The sequence below is a fragment of the Ascaphus truei genome, chromosome 1 (assembly GCF_040206685.1).
Source record: "Ascaphus truei isolate aAscTru1 chromosome 1, aAscTru1.hap1, whole genome shotgun sequence".
Taxonomy (NCBI): domain Eukaryota; kingdom Metazoa; phylum Chordata; class Amphibia; order Anura; family Ascaphidae; genus Ascaphus; species Ascaphus truei.
This window is the reverse complement of record NC_134483.1, coordinates 188,211,868-188,231,294: the sequence shown is the minus strand read 5'-3', so window position 1 is coordinate 188,231,294 and position 19,427 is coordinate 188,211,868. Positions and strand designations below refer to the sequence as shown.

Below are 19,427 nucleotides of genomic sequence, written 5' to 3'. Positions count from 1 at the left end.
CCAGCCCCTTTTCCCCGGTCGTAAGGAAGGCAGGATCTGTTGGTTTGAGTCTGCACTGCTTGGAGATAATCCCAGGCGTCCCTCGTGTGTGTCTGTACTCCAAACCACTTCGCGTTCGCCTGTTGTGACATCAGCGGGTGGTTCCGTTCTCTCTGGATTCTACCTGGGGTGTCAGCTCTGGTACCATTTCATATGTTTGCCAAACTTCAATAAACACTTTCTTTTTTGGTCATCCTGTTCTACTTTTGTATTGCTGTGCACCGGCATTTCTTCTCACCGTGGGAACCCCTCTACTTGGTTAATTGAGTGGCTGCAATTAACTATCTCTCTGGATTTAGAGGCAGTGTCTCTCAAACAGTGATATGTCCCTGTTACACAGTAGTTAATTTAAACAAACTTCTTAACTGTTGTATCTGTTAATATTTTAATACTAGTCAAAACATTCGCGGTGAAACAAAAAGATACATTAAAAAATGAATTTATGTATCAAGGCGGTGAATTGATTGAGATTTCTAAATATAGTATTTGTATTTTGTTGAAGTTGCTTTTCTGATGGTTTAGAGACATCCAAGAATGAAAAGTTGACTAAGATACAGCAGCAGCACTATCCTTAGCATGTGGAGGAGAACATGCACAATAAACTTGCCCATGAATTCGATAAAAAATAAGGACCATCACGAGGTGAAAAATATACAGCTCATCCCCCTTATAACGCTGTGCTTGGGGTCCAAAGAATCACATAGCGCTATAAGCGGATCGCGTTAGAAATAATGTACAATTGTAAGCATCGTACAATAAAGTATTTAAGATACCAATAATCGTGTTATACAGTATTCATAAATCCGAAAATTAGGAGCCACGCTTGCGTCACGTTATAAGCGGATTCGCATTGTATTGGATCGCGTTATAACGGAGTTGAACTGTACTTTCACTCCCATCTAAGTAAATGCAAGTAAACTGTTATACTGTCGTATATATTCTCTAAAAAAAAAATCCCTTAATTTGAGCATCAATGAGAAAACAAATGTACACTGTAATTCTAGAAGAAAAGACTTTGCTCTGCCCTGATCACATGTTTGTTGCATATTGCCACAATTACATTCCTTTATTAGGGCTGCTAAATGTTGTGAATGGTTTGTCGTCTATGTTGTCTGTTTCTTGTCTTCTCTTCTGTGTTCGATGGATTCATATTCTCTATGTTATCGTTGTCCATTTCGGTCAGCGTCTTGTCTCCATTGTTTCTTGTTTTGTCTATTTTTATCAGTTCCTCGGTTTCTATTCCTTCATTGTGCAGTTTCATGCTCCCTTGCTTGTCTTTTTTTTTTTAATTTCTTCCATGTAAACGATCACCCATCGGATCACTTCTTTACCTTTTGTAGCATTTCATAGGGCAGTGTTCCTTTTTTTTAACGAGTTTCTAAAAAAAAAAAAAACACAATGCACATTATAGAAAAGCATATCTAAAACGTCCCAATTTACTGATATTACAATATCAATCCTCTGACGCAACAATAAACGGTTGAAAAAGGTTGCCCGTACTGTGTATTAAACTTACTGTCTCTCACTGCAAGTTTAATAGGTGTAAAAATTGAGTTGTAGTGACGTTATCTGATTGCTTGACGATGTCATCTATGACCTGCCTCTTCCTTGCCAGACAGAAAACCTATTATATTTATTATTAATAATAATTCCTTATATGTTAGTGTTGGCACATTGTACTGCGCTTGGGAATATATTGGTTAATGATATTTTATAGTGTATAAGTTTGTCGCTGCAATGCATTGCAAATAGGAGTGCGATGGAATGTACATTACCTTTTACTTCTGAATCACCGTATTTATGACCACTGTCTGTGGTGTGTTTTTTGCTTAGCGCACACACAGTTAGTATAACCAATCTGATTCCTTCAGAGGAGGGGATAGGCAATCTGATGGCCCGATGAAAAAATATATTTTTTCAAGTCATATTAATTAAATGAGATTCTAAAGAGGGGTATATCTCTGTTTGGGATATGGTTTGAGAATAGATGCAAATATTTCACTTAGAATGTTGAAGCGGAAAAAATAAATCCTGTGTATTCTCTCTAGTTGTGAACACCATGCTCACTCAGTATTCCCATGCCATGCCAGTAAACATAGAGCAAAAAGTGCAAGATGGTGCATTTTTAAAAGGTTTTATATTTTATGTTTTACTTTGGTCACGATGTACATATGAAAAGCTGATGCAAGTAGAAAACAGTGCTTTTGTTTTCAAGGGTCTTCCCCTCCCCCCGCAAACCCAAATCTTTCGTTTTTCAGGTTAATGTATAGCTAACATGCAGCCCCATCCACCATTTTGTTAAACATTTTCATAGCCCACATTGCATTTCGGATGTACAAATACATGTTTATTGGCATATCCAGGGTGTAAGATGGTTAATAGATTTGCATATTTACCCTGAAAATCACAAGGACAGATATAAAGGCATATATACAGTGCCATACTCTCAGGCATAACTAATCTCCCGGGGCCCTAGCTGTAGTGCGGGTTCTGACGTGGCAGAGGGAGCCCGGGCAGTTATTGCGGACGTTGGGCAATACTTCCTGTCGGGCATAATGTTAGAACCACCTAAGTGGGCTCCCTCTCCCTCCAGGTAAGGCCCTGCACCACAGGTAAATGGATGGTGCAGAGAGGGGGAGCCTTTAGAAATGCCAGAAAGCTGTTCCGACTGCTAAAATAAGTGCCGGAAAACGGCGTCCCAGCGCATGGAGGATGGGGCCCCTAATGGTGATGGGCCCTGATGCAACCGAACCAGCTGAACATATGGTAGTTCCACCACTGGCCATACTACTTTTATTTGGGAGCCATAAGTGAATGAATATCCTTTAGCTTACATAAAACTCAGAGCTCCTTAAAAAAGGGGGGAGGGGGGGATAGGATTTTTACATCTGTATTTCTCCATAAAGAAAAGCAATGACTATTTTAACAGAAAACAATGAGTGAACCATGATAGAAAACATTTTTATTATTATTTTGAAAAGAGATTAGGGGGTGGTTTGTTTTGTGAGGGGTGGGGTTTTAGGGCAGATCTGTGGTCCCCAGAGATGGAATTAGTTTTGTCCACCAGTGGGGGGTCAGGATCGCTCTGGCAGTCAGTACAAAGATGCAATGTTGTTGGATTGGATGATGTTACTTTATATTTAGGCCCCACAGCCATTTGTAGGGTTTTTTGACGCACACGAAAACAGAGACTGCAGGATCAGCTCAAGATAAAATCTGCTTAAAAAAAAATAATAATAATACCTGCTGCTGCTTTAAAGTTTAGTATTTACTTTCTTAATTGGGGTATTTCTAAAAAAAACTGATGTCATTTTGACTTCTTTAAACCTAAAAGATATTGATCTGTGCAAATAGATCATGGGCCACCCAGTGGTCAACAGCTGTTACTACATAGGGCTCAGGTGCTTTTAGCATCTGCTATCAATGGTGCAAACCACTTTGTGACTATTTAACCAAGCACCAGTTTTTTTTTTTTTTTTGTTTTTTTTTAAATTCCTGAATATTTCAATACAGCAATTTGCAGTGCGACTCTGTCATTATCCCTATCTTATTGTGGTTTGGTAGCACAGTCTTATTATTGATTAATTCCCATATGGGGGATGTCAGCATGTGCTTTTTATAGACTCAAACCCTGGTAGTATTAAATAATGCATTAGTGTCAAACCTTAAGTACGTATAATCCATATTTTGATGGGGCCGGGGAAGTCCCATGCGTGTTTTTTTTTTTTTTTTTTTTGACAGATTTAAAGTATAATAACTCACTTCATGCATGTTCAGGGGTCTGCACTTTTAATAAATAAATCTAGAAAGGCAGATGTTTTGGACAGATCATTGTATCGTATTTCCTACTATTTTCAGAGTAATCCTGCAGTCCAGCGCGCAGAGCCCCAAATCATGTTTGTCTGGCAGTGCAGGCATTACAAAAAGAACCACCAGGTCATCTGCAGGCGGCAGCAGTTTGAGAGGGTAAGCCTTGTTCCTCACTTTACCTCACCTAGACCATTGCACTGTGATTGCAGAGGAGAGATCTTGGATGATAGATCATCCCTGTGCTTTGCGGCTAAACAAAATGAGAAAGCGGAAGAAATGTGTGGCAAATTGCTGGCCCTATGAACGGTTTACATGTTATATAGGTGCAGTTCCCCTCCATATTTTGTGTTGTGTTGTTGGAAATTTATGTGGCTTTTTCTCCTGTGCAACGCCACCGATTTGGATCTTAGAAATAGTTGCAATACTGTAAACACTTCGGCATCTATAAGCAAACTCCTTTCAGTTACTTAGCAGGTCTAAATGTAGCATGACAGCCAGCGTGGGAATGAACGTTGAAATTTTAAGGGAGGGTTGCTAGCATAAGGACTGGAACTACGGGTGCGGGTTTATACATTTTTACATTGTGGTAATATTTGTGTGTTACCGATTTTTGTGTGTACAGCACCCCCACGCAAAAAATGGTTGCCGAAGTCCTGGTTGCTAGCATAGAATACTTTATGCATTGCTCTCTTTGGACATTGTTTTGTTCTTGCCGGTGTCTTTTTGATATGACGATATCTTTGATACAGTATTTTATTGTGCGCACCAGCTTTTTAAGTGCAAAGTAGAAAAGTCTTTTTTTTGTGCAATCCAACTTGAGTAAACTGTTCTCTGAGCAACGCTAGTAACCATATGTATTTCCAAAACGACACCAACATTTTTTTTAAATGGCCTTGGCTGATGACAAAAATAGAACAATTACAATTCTGTTGGAGGTGTGGTAGGAAAAATGTCTTTCACAGTTCAATGCGTAACTTTGGGTGTGTCGTTAGAAAAATGTCAGATAAACATGCCTAACTTTTCGTCTTTTTTTTTAGCATGGTTTTGATGGTTCTTGTGAAACTCTTTTTTTTTTTTTTTTTAATTTTTTTTTTATTAATGCTTGGGAAATACTGCATACAGATCTTAGTGGCTTCCTGCAGTTCTTCCATAGCATCTACAGAGGGAATTAGCAGCAAGTGTTTAATTTCTTGCAATCCAGCAGGCCTTAATGTGTCAAATCAAATGTATATGGAATAAAATGAATAAGTAGTGGTCTTTGCTTCCCTTTATTCCACATTAACATATGTACTGATTTGAGGTTCTGCTCTATATATTTAATCTGTTGCTCGCTTTTTAAATACCTTTCTTCACATAAACGCTTTCCCTTTTTTCATTGCTTGTTCCCATTCTTTCTACTTTCCCCACAGCGTGATTCCCCAGAGGAAGAAAAGGATTGCTTTGCACCAAATGCGCTTAATGAAATTATGGTACTCCCAGTCCTCTGCTGCCTTTTGCCTGCAAAATGTTCTTGACCGGCTCTTTCAGTCTTCTTAATCCAACTTATCTGTGCTGCTCTAGGACTAATACAGCATTCCTTATTGCAAACACAATATCTGTGTCCTTTATTTCTGCTCCCATTTACCTGAAGTGTTGTTTTTCTTTAGTTCTTCCACTGGTGTGTTGGTTTGTGTGGTTTTTGTTGTTGTTGTTTTTTGTTTGTTTTTTATTTAATTTTTTTAACTTTTTTTTAAAAATTAGTTTGGGGGTTTTGTTTTTTTTTTTTGGCTGATGGGTCACTGAGTATTTTTTTGGTTATCTGTATATGCTGTGTAATATTGATTAATTTAATCCACATTCATATATTTTATTTCAACAGCCACTCCATTCCAAGGACTAGAACAGTGTTGCGATAAACAGAGGTAACCGACCGGAGCCAACGATGGTCTTTCCAGAGGGGAAAAAAAAAAGAAGTAATTTAGAAGAAACAATCATTTTACCAATGGACAGACCATTTTTTTTTTTTTTTCCTTTGAAGAACAAAACCACTTTTGACTGCGTCCCCACCAGCAGCAAGAAGGTTACGAAGATTAATAGAACTAATCAACTATCCACTCATTAATTCAATTCACAATTGTGGTCAGGCATCCCAGCTGTATTGGCTGTCTCAGGCATACTGTATATAAAACTGCTTGCTCTTTTTAACTAGTTGGATGGGACTGCATGCTGTATAAATTGTGATGGCAATCATTATGTGCTAAAATGAGAACTTGAAGGATTAGGTTTCTAGTTATCTGCTGACCGTAGAAAAATGTGCATAAACATACATGTTGGCACTACTCGTTGGTGTTCCATACAATACATTCCATCCTGTCTTGTGTTGATTATGCTTTTTTGAATTTTCCTTGTTTTAAAAGGAAGCCCTTTTTTTTTAATAATATATATATATATATATATATATATATAACGTGTAAAGTACCCAATCACGTTGTTCACAAGACCAAAGTGTTCTTCGTAACTTGTCTGCAAATTATACTGTAAGTTGTGAAAGGCAAATGTGTGCAGTGTGTGAATTTGCTAGATGAATTGACTGGAAACTTTGCAGCTCAGGCTCAGGAATAGTATGGTAACTTGGACAGTTAACCAAAGAAACAGGAGAACACATGGACAACACAATGGGAAGTAGACGTTGGGTGTGTGTTTTTAACCGACCCAATAAAATATGACTGTCCCAATTGCAGGTTAAAATTAGGTTCTTTTATTTTGAGCAGTTATCCCATATTGATATGCACAACACACCTTGGTGTTGATGTAAAAGGTCTAAAAATAATCACGCTTAAAGCATTGTTTTTATTGCAACAAAGGACTGGTAGACTTCATTTACACATTAACCGTCCCTTTTTTCCCCATTTGTATGTGTTCTGATTTTATTTTTGCTTTGTAGGAGACATTATGCCTCCCCTGTAATGGAACTTGCTGTTCTGTATGGTCATGTACCCATATACTTCCAACCATGCAAAGCTACTTCTCATTAGCGAAATCGGAATGTATAGCAAACTACAGTCTGCATGTTGTATGTCTAAGATGTGTTTATTCAGTGTGATGCCTATGCCTGCTGTCCCCTATAATCCACTGTAATTCTCACCTGAAGTTACTGTATTATATTTTGGGTTGGTAGAGGGGGAAGAGCGACACAGGCAATCATTGTTTGAAGGGAGTTGTTGGGGCTGGAACTACAAAGTCCCAATGAAAGCGATACAGTGGGCACCGTTCCACATTTGAATAGATGTTCAAATTAATTTTTGCAGCAAACAGTTTTTTGATCTACAATAAATGCAAAGTACTAGAAATTACCCTAGATATTATTTGACTACATTGTGCCTTCCTATAATGGATTGGCAAAGAATCGCTGGGGAGAAGCCCAAACCTACCCACCTTAGGACCCAAGTGAACTAATTTCAGTGACCTGTTTAAAGGGTCTCATCTATGTAATTGATACATTTTTACCCGAATCTTACACCTATGAGTCTATTTAATTTTTTTAAGTTCGACTTTGGTTGATCAACAAGTGCTTGTACAGCCAGAGCCCCCCTCCCCTTCATTTCATTGGTTCTCCGACAGGCTGGAAAGGCTAAAGAAAGCACTTGACTGGCAAACATTTCCACATTCAGATGCTCCTAAGAAATTCATCTTTTAATTAGCTTTAGAAACACTAGAGCCCTAATATAGTGTGTGTGTGTGTGTGTGTGTGTGTGTGTGTGTGTGTGTGTGTGTGTGTGTGTGTGTGTGTGTGTGTGTGTGTGTGTGTGTGTGTGTGTGTGTGTGTGTGTGTGTGTGTGTTCTTCTTTCAAATCCATGATTTATTATGTCACATAGCCAGTATTTAGCACCAAGATATTGTTCTAGGATAAGAAGTAACCTAACAAAGAATGGATTCCATTACATGAATGCATATTTGTTACCCATTAAACAGTACCATGGGTATTATTACTTTGCTGGTCAACTTTGCTTTAGTTTTTACAAGAATTAAGGTGCCCTTTGGAGCTGCTTCTCAGGCATGTTCATGCAAAACAGTGGTTTTTCTCCTGGGTACATAAGCTGGTGTAGTTGTTGCTGGTCGGTACTCTAACTACTAAGGCGGAAGCGGGGGAATTCTTTGATTTAAGGGAGTGACGTTCAGAAAAGCTTCTGTGATATTTGGTTAATAAAGTGTCTACTACGGATACTGTACCTACTAAATGTGGTTTGAAACAATACTAATATTTCATTGTTGAAGGGGGAGTTGTAGAAAATGGGTTCATTGTTTTTGTTTATTTTTTTGGTGGGGTTCTTTTTAGATACCCTTCCCTTCATCTGTACTATATATAATTTTGTATAATTGCATTTGTCAATTTCCGTGTGCCTCTCCATGTACAGAGTAATAAGAGTTTAAAGACATGTGTTAACCATACTGTTCAAACATGTCTTGATTTTTAGTAAATTGTATATTTGTAATCCTATTTTTTTAAACTGGACTGAGCTGAACGGCTGTTATTTTGCTGAAAGTATTTTTATGAGAAAAAAAAATGAAGAAAAGGCAAAAGGTGTTGCATATTTCACTTAGTCAGTTTGATATGCATTGTCTTGAATAGAAATCTGGAGTCCCGTAAACTTGTTTTATACAAAATATGGAACGATGATTGTAAATCCAAAATTAAAATTAAACTGGAAAAATGTCTCGTATCATTTTTATTTTTACGAAGGTTTTATTCCCCCAAAATGATTCGTATTAATCAACATGCGATGCATATTCATGTAGTTAATTTTCTCTGCTGCTTTAAAATAAATATAAGGTACAGTCATGCACTTGGAGATCAGACTGATTTCAGAGATAATTAAAGTTATGGATTTGCCATCACAAGTTTTATCCCTAGCAGGGGAAATAAATGACCCTTGCAACACCCTCCACAGCGAGCTGAATAACCGCAGCACACCAGGGAAATGCACAGCTGTTCTGAGCCTTGGTGTGTTCCACCAGCATTGCAGTTACTAACCGGCTTATAAAGGGAGAGATCTTGGAGAGTCTGGATTGTAATGATTTAAAGTGTGTAATTTGTTTTTGTTACGACTCTAATGCTGTAGAAAACGATGAAAAACTTCCCAAGGATCTTTTGTCACTGGAGTGAGGGAAAATAAACATTTTTTTTTGAAGTATAAAAGATGCATTAGGTAGAGGAAGTTAAGTAACATTATGCGGCTTAAAGAAACCCGACAAAGCTTTTTTCATTCAATAGAATGTTGACAAACAGTCTAAAACAACTACACTTGCAGGAGTAACTCCATATCTGTACCACCATTTTCTTTGGGGCTCTTGTACAGTAATAACTTTTTTCTTCAGCTTTTTGGAGGAGGATTGGGGGGAGGGGGGGGAACGACACCTATTTTTGTTTCATGGCTTCATCCTTATCCTGCTTATCTGATGTGAGCCAGTGCATATTATAAGCCATGCAGGGGAAATGTATCAAGTGTATTTATACACAGCACAATAATTGTGTTAAATCAAGTATGTTGTAGTTGATGTACTTTTGTTAGGCGTTTATGCTGACAGACGATTTTGAAGTTTAGAGCGAAGGTAAGAATGTGAGCACATTCTAATGTAATGTGTCTTGTCAAACTGCTTCATAACGCCACTTCACAAAGCAATGTATTCCCGATCATATTGACTTACACATGCATGTTAAAAATGCCTCTATGCATGTTAAAAATGACTCTAAGCATCTATGAGGGCATTTGTGACCCTGGGTACGTAACACCATACATGTGGTAGCCACTAAACTAAATATATCAGATTGTTGGCATACATTCCTTTTTGTTGCAATAGAAATATGCAAGTGCATAGTGTTTAGTACACACGGTAGGAATGTTTAGAATTCATGGGTTGAATAAAGTGCTTTATCACTTTTTTTTCAAGCGCGTAGGAGAGCTTTTGAGATCTCTCAAAAGAACATACAAAAACCCAGCAAGCGTACAAAAACAAATAGGTTACATTTACCAAGTCTTTATTAATTATGCTGGGAAGCTTCTAGAAAATATTTGGCCCATTCATATTGAACAGGGTCAGGGCTATTGAGTGGTGAAGTGTGTCCTGCCCCTTTGCAGCCATGAAACCTGTGAGCTCATTAAGGCACTTCACCTGCTTAAGAGGGGGTTTGCTCACAGGCCCTACTCCCCACAAATCTTTATAAAAAAAAATCCCTCTAGGAAAATATATATCTCGCAAAGACAGTCAGCACACTGGTGTAGAGCATAAGGCAGATGCTCATCCCATAAGATAACACAGCATAATTACCAGTCCAAAAACCGGTAAAAGAGACAGCATACAGCAAGGAGTAATCCAAAAGGTAATTGTATTAAAAAACAAACAAACAGTTAAACGAAAGCCAACGTTTCGGTCCCCCAGGGAGACCTTCTTCAGGGCCGTGCAAACACCAAGTGTGAGTGACCCACATATATACCCCCACCCAGAGTGCACCACAAATAAAATACACCAATCACCATCACCCAATCAGTATCAAGATGCACCTTGATGGCGCTTTATAATTTAAGATACACAAACACTAACATCACAAACAGGGACCATTTAACACCTTAAGTCATTGTAACGGTGAAGGGGTTAACCAGACTCACTCATAAAGGTTCAGCCCACTTGATTACCCCTGATATGTGTTGAGGTCCTAGAGTGTCAGCTCTTGGACCCAGATGCCAGAAATGCATTACTGTGACTGTGTGCAACTTATGCGACATTATAGATTTATTTGTCTTTTGCCTTTCCTGGGGTGTCCCAAAAGGGAATCGAGTGAGATTCTCGGATATAGCCAAGCACATTGCTCCGGACAAACTGAAAACGTTCTTACGACTCACCGCCAGGATTCCTGCTGCAGCATCATCTAGACAAGGTGAAGGGGTTAATGTATACCTGCAGCCATACACGGGGTCCCTAGTATAAGGAGAGGTACCCTGCACCTGGTATAGGGGTTCAGGGGGTGCTCCAGCTATGTGATAAAGCTGAGAGTGATTTCTTGTGTGTAAAAAGTTTTTTTAAATGATTTTCTAAAGTGTGTCAAGAATAAGGCTGGTGAGTGTAAGCAGTATATTCCCCTCACGCCATCCCTGACACCTGAATAGGGACTTACACATTTTATCACAAGATACAGGACGCAGTATATTTTATTAAAAGGGTTATATTTAATAGGTATATGTACTGATGACCTGTGAATGAACTGGGATTTCCAAGTCATGGACTCCAAGGGACCAGATGGCTACCAAGCTTGGTGCCTATGGATCAGGACTGTACAGAGTCCGGACTTGAAAGCCTCAGCGATGCCAAGATGTTAGAACAGAAGGGGTTCTGCAGTTCTGCTTGAGCACCTGCATCCTGGGCTAACAGGGCTATCCGGCCACCATTTGCCAGAACCCAGACTGTGGAGACTGTACAGTGGGTGGGCTCAGTATGCAAATAGGCAGAGGTGCCAGATTGGCTCAGTATGCAAATAGGCATAGGTGCCAGATTGGCCCATTTGCAGAATGAAGAGGTGCCCTCCCGGCTTTACAATACCGGCAAATCGGTGATTGGCTGGCAGGAAAATTCCCACGCTCTGATAGGCTGTAGAGGTTGGTGTGTGGGACACTGAAACCCATAAAGAGATTTGCAGCCAATCAGGAGTGCAGATTCCAAGCGCCAAACCAAGAGCAGCAAATTCAAAGATGCTCTGTGCTGAATAGACGCGAGCCGGTTTCAAAGATTTTGACTAAAGAATGTTTCTAAGTCCCTCTTTTGATAAGGTAGTGGTCACGGCTGGCATAGCATGCCGAAATCAGTTCCAGGTCTTTCGTGAGTACCGCCCGGTCATTGGAAAGGGCTGCTACAGAGGTAATTTTTGTGAATTTCGTTCAAAGGATAGATTTATTCGTTAGCCCCCTTCCCAGTAAGTGTGTTAACTGTGTAAAACGGTGTTTTACATTGTGTGTATGTCTTTTCCTGAAATAAATTACAATTTATTTAACCTCCTTGCTTTGCTCAATCAATGATCCCAGTATAAAAAGGTGTTGATAAACCTGGTCTCCCGTGACAGTCATAAATTGCATACTGCAGAGGGGGGAGGGTCAGGCTTCACCCACAGAGATAACATTCCTAGCTGTCCTGTTTGAAAGTAAATTTCTTGGCTTCATCAATTGTAGCATCGCCCAAAGAAGAGATCACTGTATCTCGAAAGTTTGCACAAATAAAAGCATTTCATTAGCCACAAAACGGTATCGACTATTTGTAAGTGTGTGTGTGTGTGTGTGTGTGTGTGTGTGTGTGTATCTAGAATCTAGAAGTTTGCACTCACAAATACTCCAATAAATGTAATGCTTGTCCCATATATATAGTATAAGTATATTTACCAGGGTCCAGTAGTCAAGAGATAGCTCACAGTTCAATTATAATCCAACGGCTTGTATTGTAAATATGTTTCAGTCCACGTAGGGGGACCTTCCTCAGGGTTGTGGACCCTCATCTGGTAAATATATGTAAATATTTATGTAAATTGTCAAATTGGTTGCTGCTTATTTATTTTCACCACAGTGTGACATTGGTTTGCCATTAGTAGCTTCGGTTTACTCCACGATTTATGAAGGTGCTTGGATTACAATAGACTTGTGAACATAAATAATTTCTTTAACGGTCACTTAAAAAAACCATGTTATGTATACATTGTAGATTTTTTTTCAGGCTACCAGGGAAACAAGCCAAAGAACATCAGAGCAGAAAATTGTCACAAGATATACATGAAAACAAACACAAAGTGAAATATTGTGCAATACAAATTTCTATTGTGAAAGAAATGAAGGTGGATGGTTAAATCCCGCTCACATAGTGTAAATTGGGTTTAGGTGTGTTTTAGCTCATCAGAGCAGAATACTACGTCTATTAGCAAACGGTCAGATCTCGGGTGTTAAGAGGATTCCAAATCTCACAAAAGGACATCGAGAACATAGTATCATACTACAGGCAGACCTCGTTTTACAACGCTTCGTTTTACAACAAATGGCTTATCCAACGCTGTGCAATGCATACCTATGTTCATTTTTACAACGCCAAAACGGCTTATCCAACGCTCTTGTGACGCTTTGCAACATTGTGTATGTGTGTGTGTATATATATATATATATATATATATATATATATATATATATATATATACACAGTTAGGTCCGGAAATAATTGGACACTGACACAATTTCCATAAATTTGGGTCTGTATGCCACCACAATGGATTTGAAATGAAACAACCGAGATGCAATAGAAGGGCAGACTTTCAGCTTTAATTCAAGGAGTTGAACAAAAATATCGTATGAAATGTTTAGGAATTACAACCCTTTTCATACACAGTCCCCTTATTTCAGGGGCCCAAATGTAATTGGACAAATTAACACAATCATAAATAAAATGTTCATTTTTAATACTTTCTTGAGAATCCTTTGCAGGCAATGACTGCTTGAAGTCTGGAACGCATGGACATCACCAAACGCTGAGTTTCCTCCTTTGTGATGCTTTGCCAGGCCTTTACTTCAGCTGTCATCAGTTTTTGTTTGTTCGTGGGTCTTTCTGCCTTAAGTGTTGTCTTCAGCAAAGTGAAATGCATGCTTGATCGGGTTGAGATCAGGTGATTGACTTGGCCATTGCAGAATATTCCACTTCTTTGCCTTAAAAAACTCCTGGGTTGCTTTCATAATATGCTTTGGGTCATTGTCCATCTGTAAAGTGAAGCGCCGTCCAATCAACTTCGCTGAATTTGGCTGAATCTGAGAAGACAATATATCCCTATACACTTCAGAATTCATCCGGCTGCTTCTGTCTTCAGTCACATCATCAATAAACACTAGTGACCCAGTGCCATTGTAAGCCATGCATGCCCATGCCATCACACTGCCTCCATCGTGTTTTACAGATGATGTGGTATGCTTCGGATCATGAGCCATTCCAAGCCTTTTCTATACTTTTTTCTTCCCATCATTCTGGTAAAGGTTGATCTTAGCTTCATCTGTCCAAAGAATGCTGTTCCAGAACTGAGCTGGCTTTTTTAGATATTGTTTGGCAAAGTCTAATTTGGCCTTTCTATTCTTGAGGCTTATGTATGGTTTGCATGTTGTGGTGAACCCTCTGTATTTGCTCTCGTGAAGTCTTCTCTTTATGGTAGACTTGGATAATGATATGCCTACCTCCTGGAGAGTGTTCTTCACTTGGCTGGATGTTGTGAATGGGGTTTTTCTTTGCCATGGAAAGGATCCTACGATCATCCACCACTGTTGTCTTCCGTGGACGCCAAGGCCTTTTTGTGTTGCATAGCTCACCAGTGCATTCTTTTTTTATCAGAATGTACCAAACTGTTCATTTGGCCACTCCTAATGTTCCTGCTATCTCTGATGGATTTCTTTTTTTTTTGCAGCCTAAGGATGCCCTGTTTCACTTGCATTGAGAGCTCCTGTGACCGCATGTTGTGGGTTTACAGCAACAGCTTCCAAATGCGAATGCCACATCTGGAATCAACTCCAGACCTTTTACCTGCGAAATTGATGACGAAATAACGAAGGAATAGTCCACACCTGTCCATGAAACAGCTTTTGAGTCAATTGTCCAATTACTTTTGGTCCCTATTAAAGAGATGTAATTCCTAAACCCTTCCTCCAATTTGGATGTGAATACCTTCAAATTAAAGCTAATAGACTGCACTTTAAGCCCATATTCATTATTTAACTGTATCTTGAATTTATTTTGGTACACAGCCGAAATAACAAAACTTGTATCAGTGTCCAATTATTTCCGGACCTAACTGTGTATATATATATGTATATATATATATATATATATATATATATATATATATATAATTACACATAAACAACGTTGCAAAGCGTCGTAAGAGCGTATATATATATATATATATATATATATATATATATAATATTATACTATACTATACAATATATTATTTATTATGTTATATTATATATAATACAGTATATACACTATATAATTTATATGTGTGCTGCATATCTTATTGCCTGCGTAAAATATTTGGTGCATTTTAGTGTTAAAAATGCCTTCAGAAACGGAACCTTTCATTTAAACAGTGTTCCTATGGTAAAACGTGTTTCGCTATCCAACGCCATTTTGAGTAACACATTGTGTCGGATAACCGAGGACTGCCTGTATTTAATAGATGTAACTCTAAGGATTAAGGACCCTAGAAGGTTTAACTGTAGGATCACACACAGTTACTCCCCTCCACATCATGTGATGCAGGATGACTTGCAAAAAGGATAGCAACTCCCCAGTAGGTCTTGGAACCAGTGATGTCATCGGGAGATTGTGTGTGTGTGTGTATGTGTGTGTGTGTATGTGTGTGTGTGTGTGTGTGTTACAGCGCCAGAACAAATATGGACAGTCAATAACTGTGAAGAGTAAACACTACATTAATTGTACCAATAGACAAAATACATACAAACAAACACCAAATAAGACAAGGAATGAGGGTTTGGGAAGGGTATAGACACAATAGGAAAAAGCTCCAACGCATTAGCTTGGCATTCTCCCCTGATGCCCTCTGCTGCCAACTCAGGGGGTTGTGGTCAGTAATGACTGTAAAAGCGCGCCCATACACATAAGGTTGCAATTTTCTTAGTGCCCACACAATTGCCAAGCACTCCTTTTCAATGGTGGCATATGCCACCTCTCTGGGGAGTAGCTTACGGATGAGGTACACCACGGGGTGCTCTCTCACGTCCTCCCCCACCTGGCTAAGCACAGCCCCAATGCCAAAGTCCGAAGCATCAGTCTGTACTAAGAAATGTTTGGAGTAGTCCGGGGCAACCAAGATCGGGGCACCGGCAAGGGCAGTCTTCAAAACCTGGAAAGCAGTTTCACAGGCAAGAGACCAGGTAACAAGCACAGGCTATCGCTTTCTGGTCAGGTCAGTCAGTGGCTTTGCCACGGCGCTGTACTGTGGGACAAATTTCCTATAGTACCCTGCGGTGCCCAGAAATGCCATAACCTGCTTCTTAGTTCTAGGAACAGGCCACTGGACTATAGCCTCTACTTTGGCTGTCTCTGGCTTAAGATGCCCTCCACCCACCCTGTGCCCCAAGTACAGGACCTCAGCCATCCCTACTAAGCACTTTGTGGGTTTTAAGGTAAGCCCAGCTTCCTTAATTCTGTCTAGCACCGCAGCTACATCTCCTAAATGGAATTCCCAGGAATTGCTGAAGACAGCAATGTCATCTAGATAAGCCGTGCATAACTGTGCATCCCTTCCAGTAAGCGGTTTACCAGACGTTGGAAGGTAGCCGGGGCATTCTTCATCCCGAATGGCATCACCAGAAATTCATAGAGGTCACTCGGAGTGATAAATGCTGACTTCTCCCTAGCCTCCAGGATCAGGGGGATCTGCCAATACCCTTTGCTCAGATCCATGGTGGTCAGATACTTTGCCCCTGCGAGTTCATCTAGTAACTCATCCATGCGGGGCATGGCGTTAGCATCTGAGACTGTTCCAGCGTTGAGCAAGTGGTAGTCTACACAGAACCGGGTGGTTCTGTCCTTCTTAGGTACCAGGACTACCGGACTAGCCCAAGGGCTCTGGGACAGTACAATTACCCCTAGGGCCAGCATCTCCTCCACTTCCCTCTCTATACTAGTCTTGACCGCTGCTGACACTCTGTAAGCGTGCTTATGCAGAGGTCGCAGGTCCCCTGTAAGCACTGGGTGATCTGTGAGGTATGTTCCCCTGGCAGGTGAGTAAAAAGAGCCCCATACTTTTCCAGCATATCCCTGGCCTCTACCTTCTGCCTAACACTTAACTGACCCCCTATCTATACCTACTCTACAGTACCTCCCTGCTTAGCCTCCCCTAGAAGATCGGCAAGAGCATTGCTCGCTGGGTCTTCCAGCGGTGGGCTACAAATGGCCATCACCGCTCCCATACTCGGTGCTCTGTACTCTTTCAACATATTAATGTGGTAGGTCTTGTTTCTATCTGGCTCTACCTGTACAACATAGTTGTTCTGATTCATCTTTCGGAGAACAGGATACGGTCCCGACCAGGCAGCCATCAATTTGTTCTCCCGAGTGGGTTTGAGAACAAGCACTTGCTGACCTGGGTTGAATTCTCTGCTACGGGCATTCCGGTAATACCATTGCTTTTGCTTGGTCTGAGCGGCCCTGAGGTGGTCCTGTGCCACCCCCATGAGCATCTCTAACCGGTCTCGGCGATCTACTACATACTGGATAACTGAAGAATCAGTATCAGCAGCTTCCCCCTCCCATCCCTCCCGGAGTAGGTCCAGAGGTCCCCGTACCCTGCGGCCATATAGCAGCTTGAAGAGAGAAAAGCTTGTAGATTCTTGCGTTACCTCTCGGCAGGCAAACAGCAAGTGCTGCAGGTGAATCTCCCAGTCTTTCCCCTCCGCCTCTATAAAGATCCGAAGCATCTGCTTCAAGGTACCGTTGAACCTCTCACATAATCCGTTTGTCTGGGGATGGTATGGGGTAGTGCGCCAGTGCTGTACACCGCAGGCATCCCAGAGACAATGTAACAGTTCACTCATGAACTGCAACCCTTGATCGGTTAGGATCTCACTAGGGAAACCTACCCTATCAAAAATGTTCAGCAGCGCCGCCGCTACTGTCCTGGCATCAATAGTGCCAAGCGCTACCGCCTCAAGGTACCGGGTGACAAAATCCACCACCGTGAGGATGTAGCACTTCCCTGATCTACTAGGAATCATAAGGGGCCCTACAATATCCATGGCTACTTTTTGAAAGGGTTCCCCTATTACCGGTAGTGGATTCAGTGGTGCCTTCACACGATCGCCCGCCTTACCTACCCGCTGGCAGGCATCACAGGAGCGGCAAAAGGTGCCCACATCCCGGGATGCCCCTGGCCAGTAGTAACGCTGCAAGAGCTGGGCTCTCGTCTTAATGACCCCCTGATGTCCCGCTAACAGAATAGAGTGGGCTACCTGCAACAGTTGCTGTCTGTACCCCTGGGGAACCACTAACTGTCGCCTACCGGTCAATCCCTCCTCTACCCCCCGGGATCCCCGCTTCTCTATACAGGAATCCCCGGTGCCATAGGCACTGATTAGCGCCCTCTCCTGCCGGAGACTCGGACGCCCGAAGTCTTATACCGGCCTGGCTGGGGTCTGACTGCACTGCCTCCCTGAACTGGGTCCCTAACTCTGGCCACCCCCCGGTCATGTCTATGTCGGGGGAACAGGGTACCGTAAGGGGAAACAGTAAGTCGGTCTGAGTCTGCGACTGAGCCTGGCTTACCTCCCTGGTCTCCTCAGAGACCTCTGCGAACGTTGGTCCTGATTGCAGGGGGACTGGAGCCGCCTCCGTCGTCATCGCCGCCGCTTGGCTCCGGGTGACTGCCGCAACAGCAGCAGGTCTCGGTACCCGATCGTAGGTGCAGGTTCTGACGAAGCTGTGTGTGAATCGCGGAAGTTACCACGCGTTGAGAGAAGACCACCCTGTTACATTGGCTGTTGCAGTATCTGAGGCCGGGAGCTGTCACGTGGAGCTCTCGGCTGGAGGGGATTTCACCCGGAAGTCCTGTGGACGCGCTGATCGGAGGATTCGCCTAACGCAGCGTACCCTGCGGTCCTGTGACGCTGCACCTGGTTTTACTCCCTCTGCCAGAACGCTGCCTGTCTGACTTATGCCCCAATACAGGGCTTTCCTGTGAGTTTTTATTGCCTACCGCTGCTGCGGTTTCTGTATTGCGAATACATCATTATCCTGCATATTTCCTCGTATTGAGTGGTTTTTGCCATTTGTTCCTTTCTGGTCACCATCTGTTTCGGCTGCTGTGAAGATATTTACACTCACATGTATACTTCTACTGTAGTGACTGGGTTTTTTCATTATACTGCTGCAATTTGTTTGCCACTCTATCTCAACAGTTTAGGTAGTTACAGATCTTGTACATCTGTTTTTCTAACAGGGTTGCACTATCATTATGTGTTTTGTATTTTCATGTTTCCACTGGTGAATTGCGCTCCCTGACTTCCCACATCCACGGTTGCAGTTAAAGCAACGCCGCTCGTGCCGGAGCTCCCCCCGTCTTGGGTGGACTGCTGCCCACAGGCTGTTTCGTAGTCCATTGGGTAGTGGTGCGGGCCCCCTTTGCGGGGACTGCTGTCGCTTTGGTCGCTGACTTGGGATGGATCAGGGCTCGGCTCGTGGTGTACTCATCCGCCAGCTTTGCTGCCTCCTGATGTGTTTTGGGTTTTTTGTCGAACACCCAAGCCCTCACTGCCAGTGGGCATTGTTGCAGGAGCTGTTCCTGAAACACCAGCAGCAGCACTTGATAAGTCTTAGCCCCACACCCCTCCTCCCATTGGGTCCCGTGCAATGCCATGCGGGCACCATAGTTCACAAAGGACTCCAGAGGTTTTTTCTCCTCCGTCCAGAACTGGCCATGGTAAGCTTCTGGGGTGAGGGCATACTTGGCCAGCAACATTTCTTTCAGGTGATCATAGTCATTGCTGTGCTCATTCGGAATAGCCAGCAGGGT

General features: G+C 41.7%; 1 protein-coding gene across 15 annotated transcripts in view; it reads left to right on the top strand.

The window, feature by feature from the left end:
- Nucleotides 1-8,541, top strand: part of CDC14B (cell division cycle 14B) — a 112,846-nt gene extending 104,305 nt beyond the window's left edge. For 4 of the 15 annotated variants that reach the window (XM_075599366.1, XM_075599401.1, XM_075599427.1 and 1 more), the window contains one exon: nt 5,708-8,541. Coding sequence is in view for 11 of the 15 variants with exons in the window: in XM_075599401.1 (XP_075455516.1) it covers nt 5,708-5,744 (37 nt within the window). In the remaining 4 variants the exon portion in view is untranslated. Of the gene's footprint in view, nt 1-3,897; nt 4,006-5,258; nt 5,442-5,707 lie in introns of those variants that run through there. The other 11 variants (XM_075599357.1, XM_075599307.1, XM_075599391.1 and 8 more) reach the window with 5 other exon arrangements.
- The last annotated feature ends 10,886 nt before the right edge of the window (nt 8,542-19,427 follow it).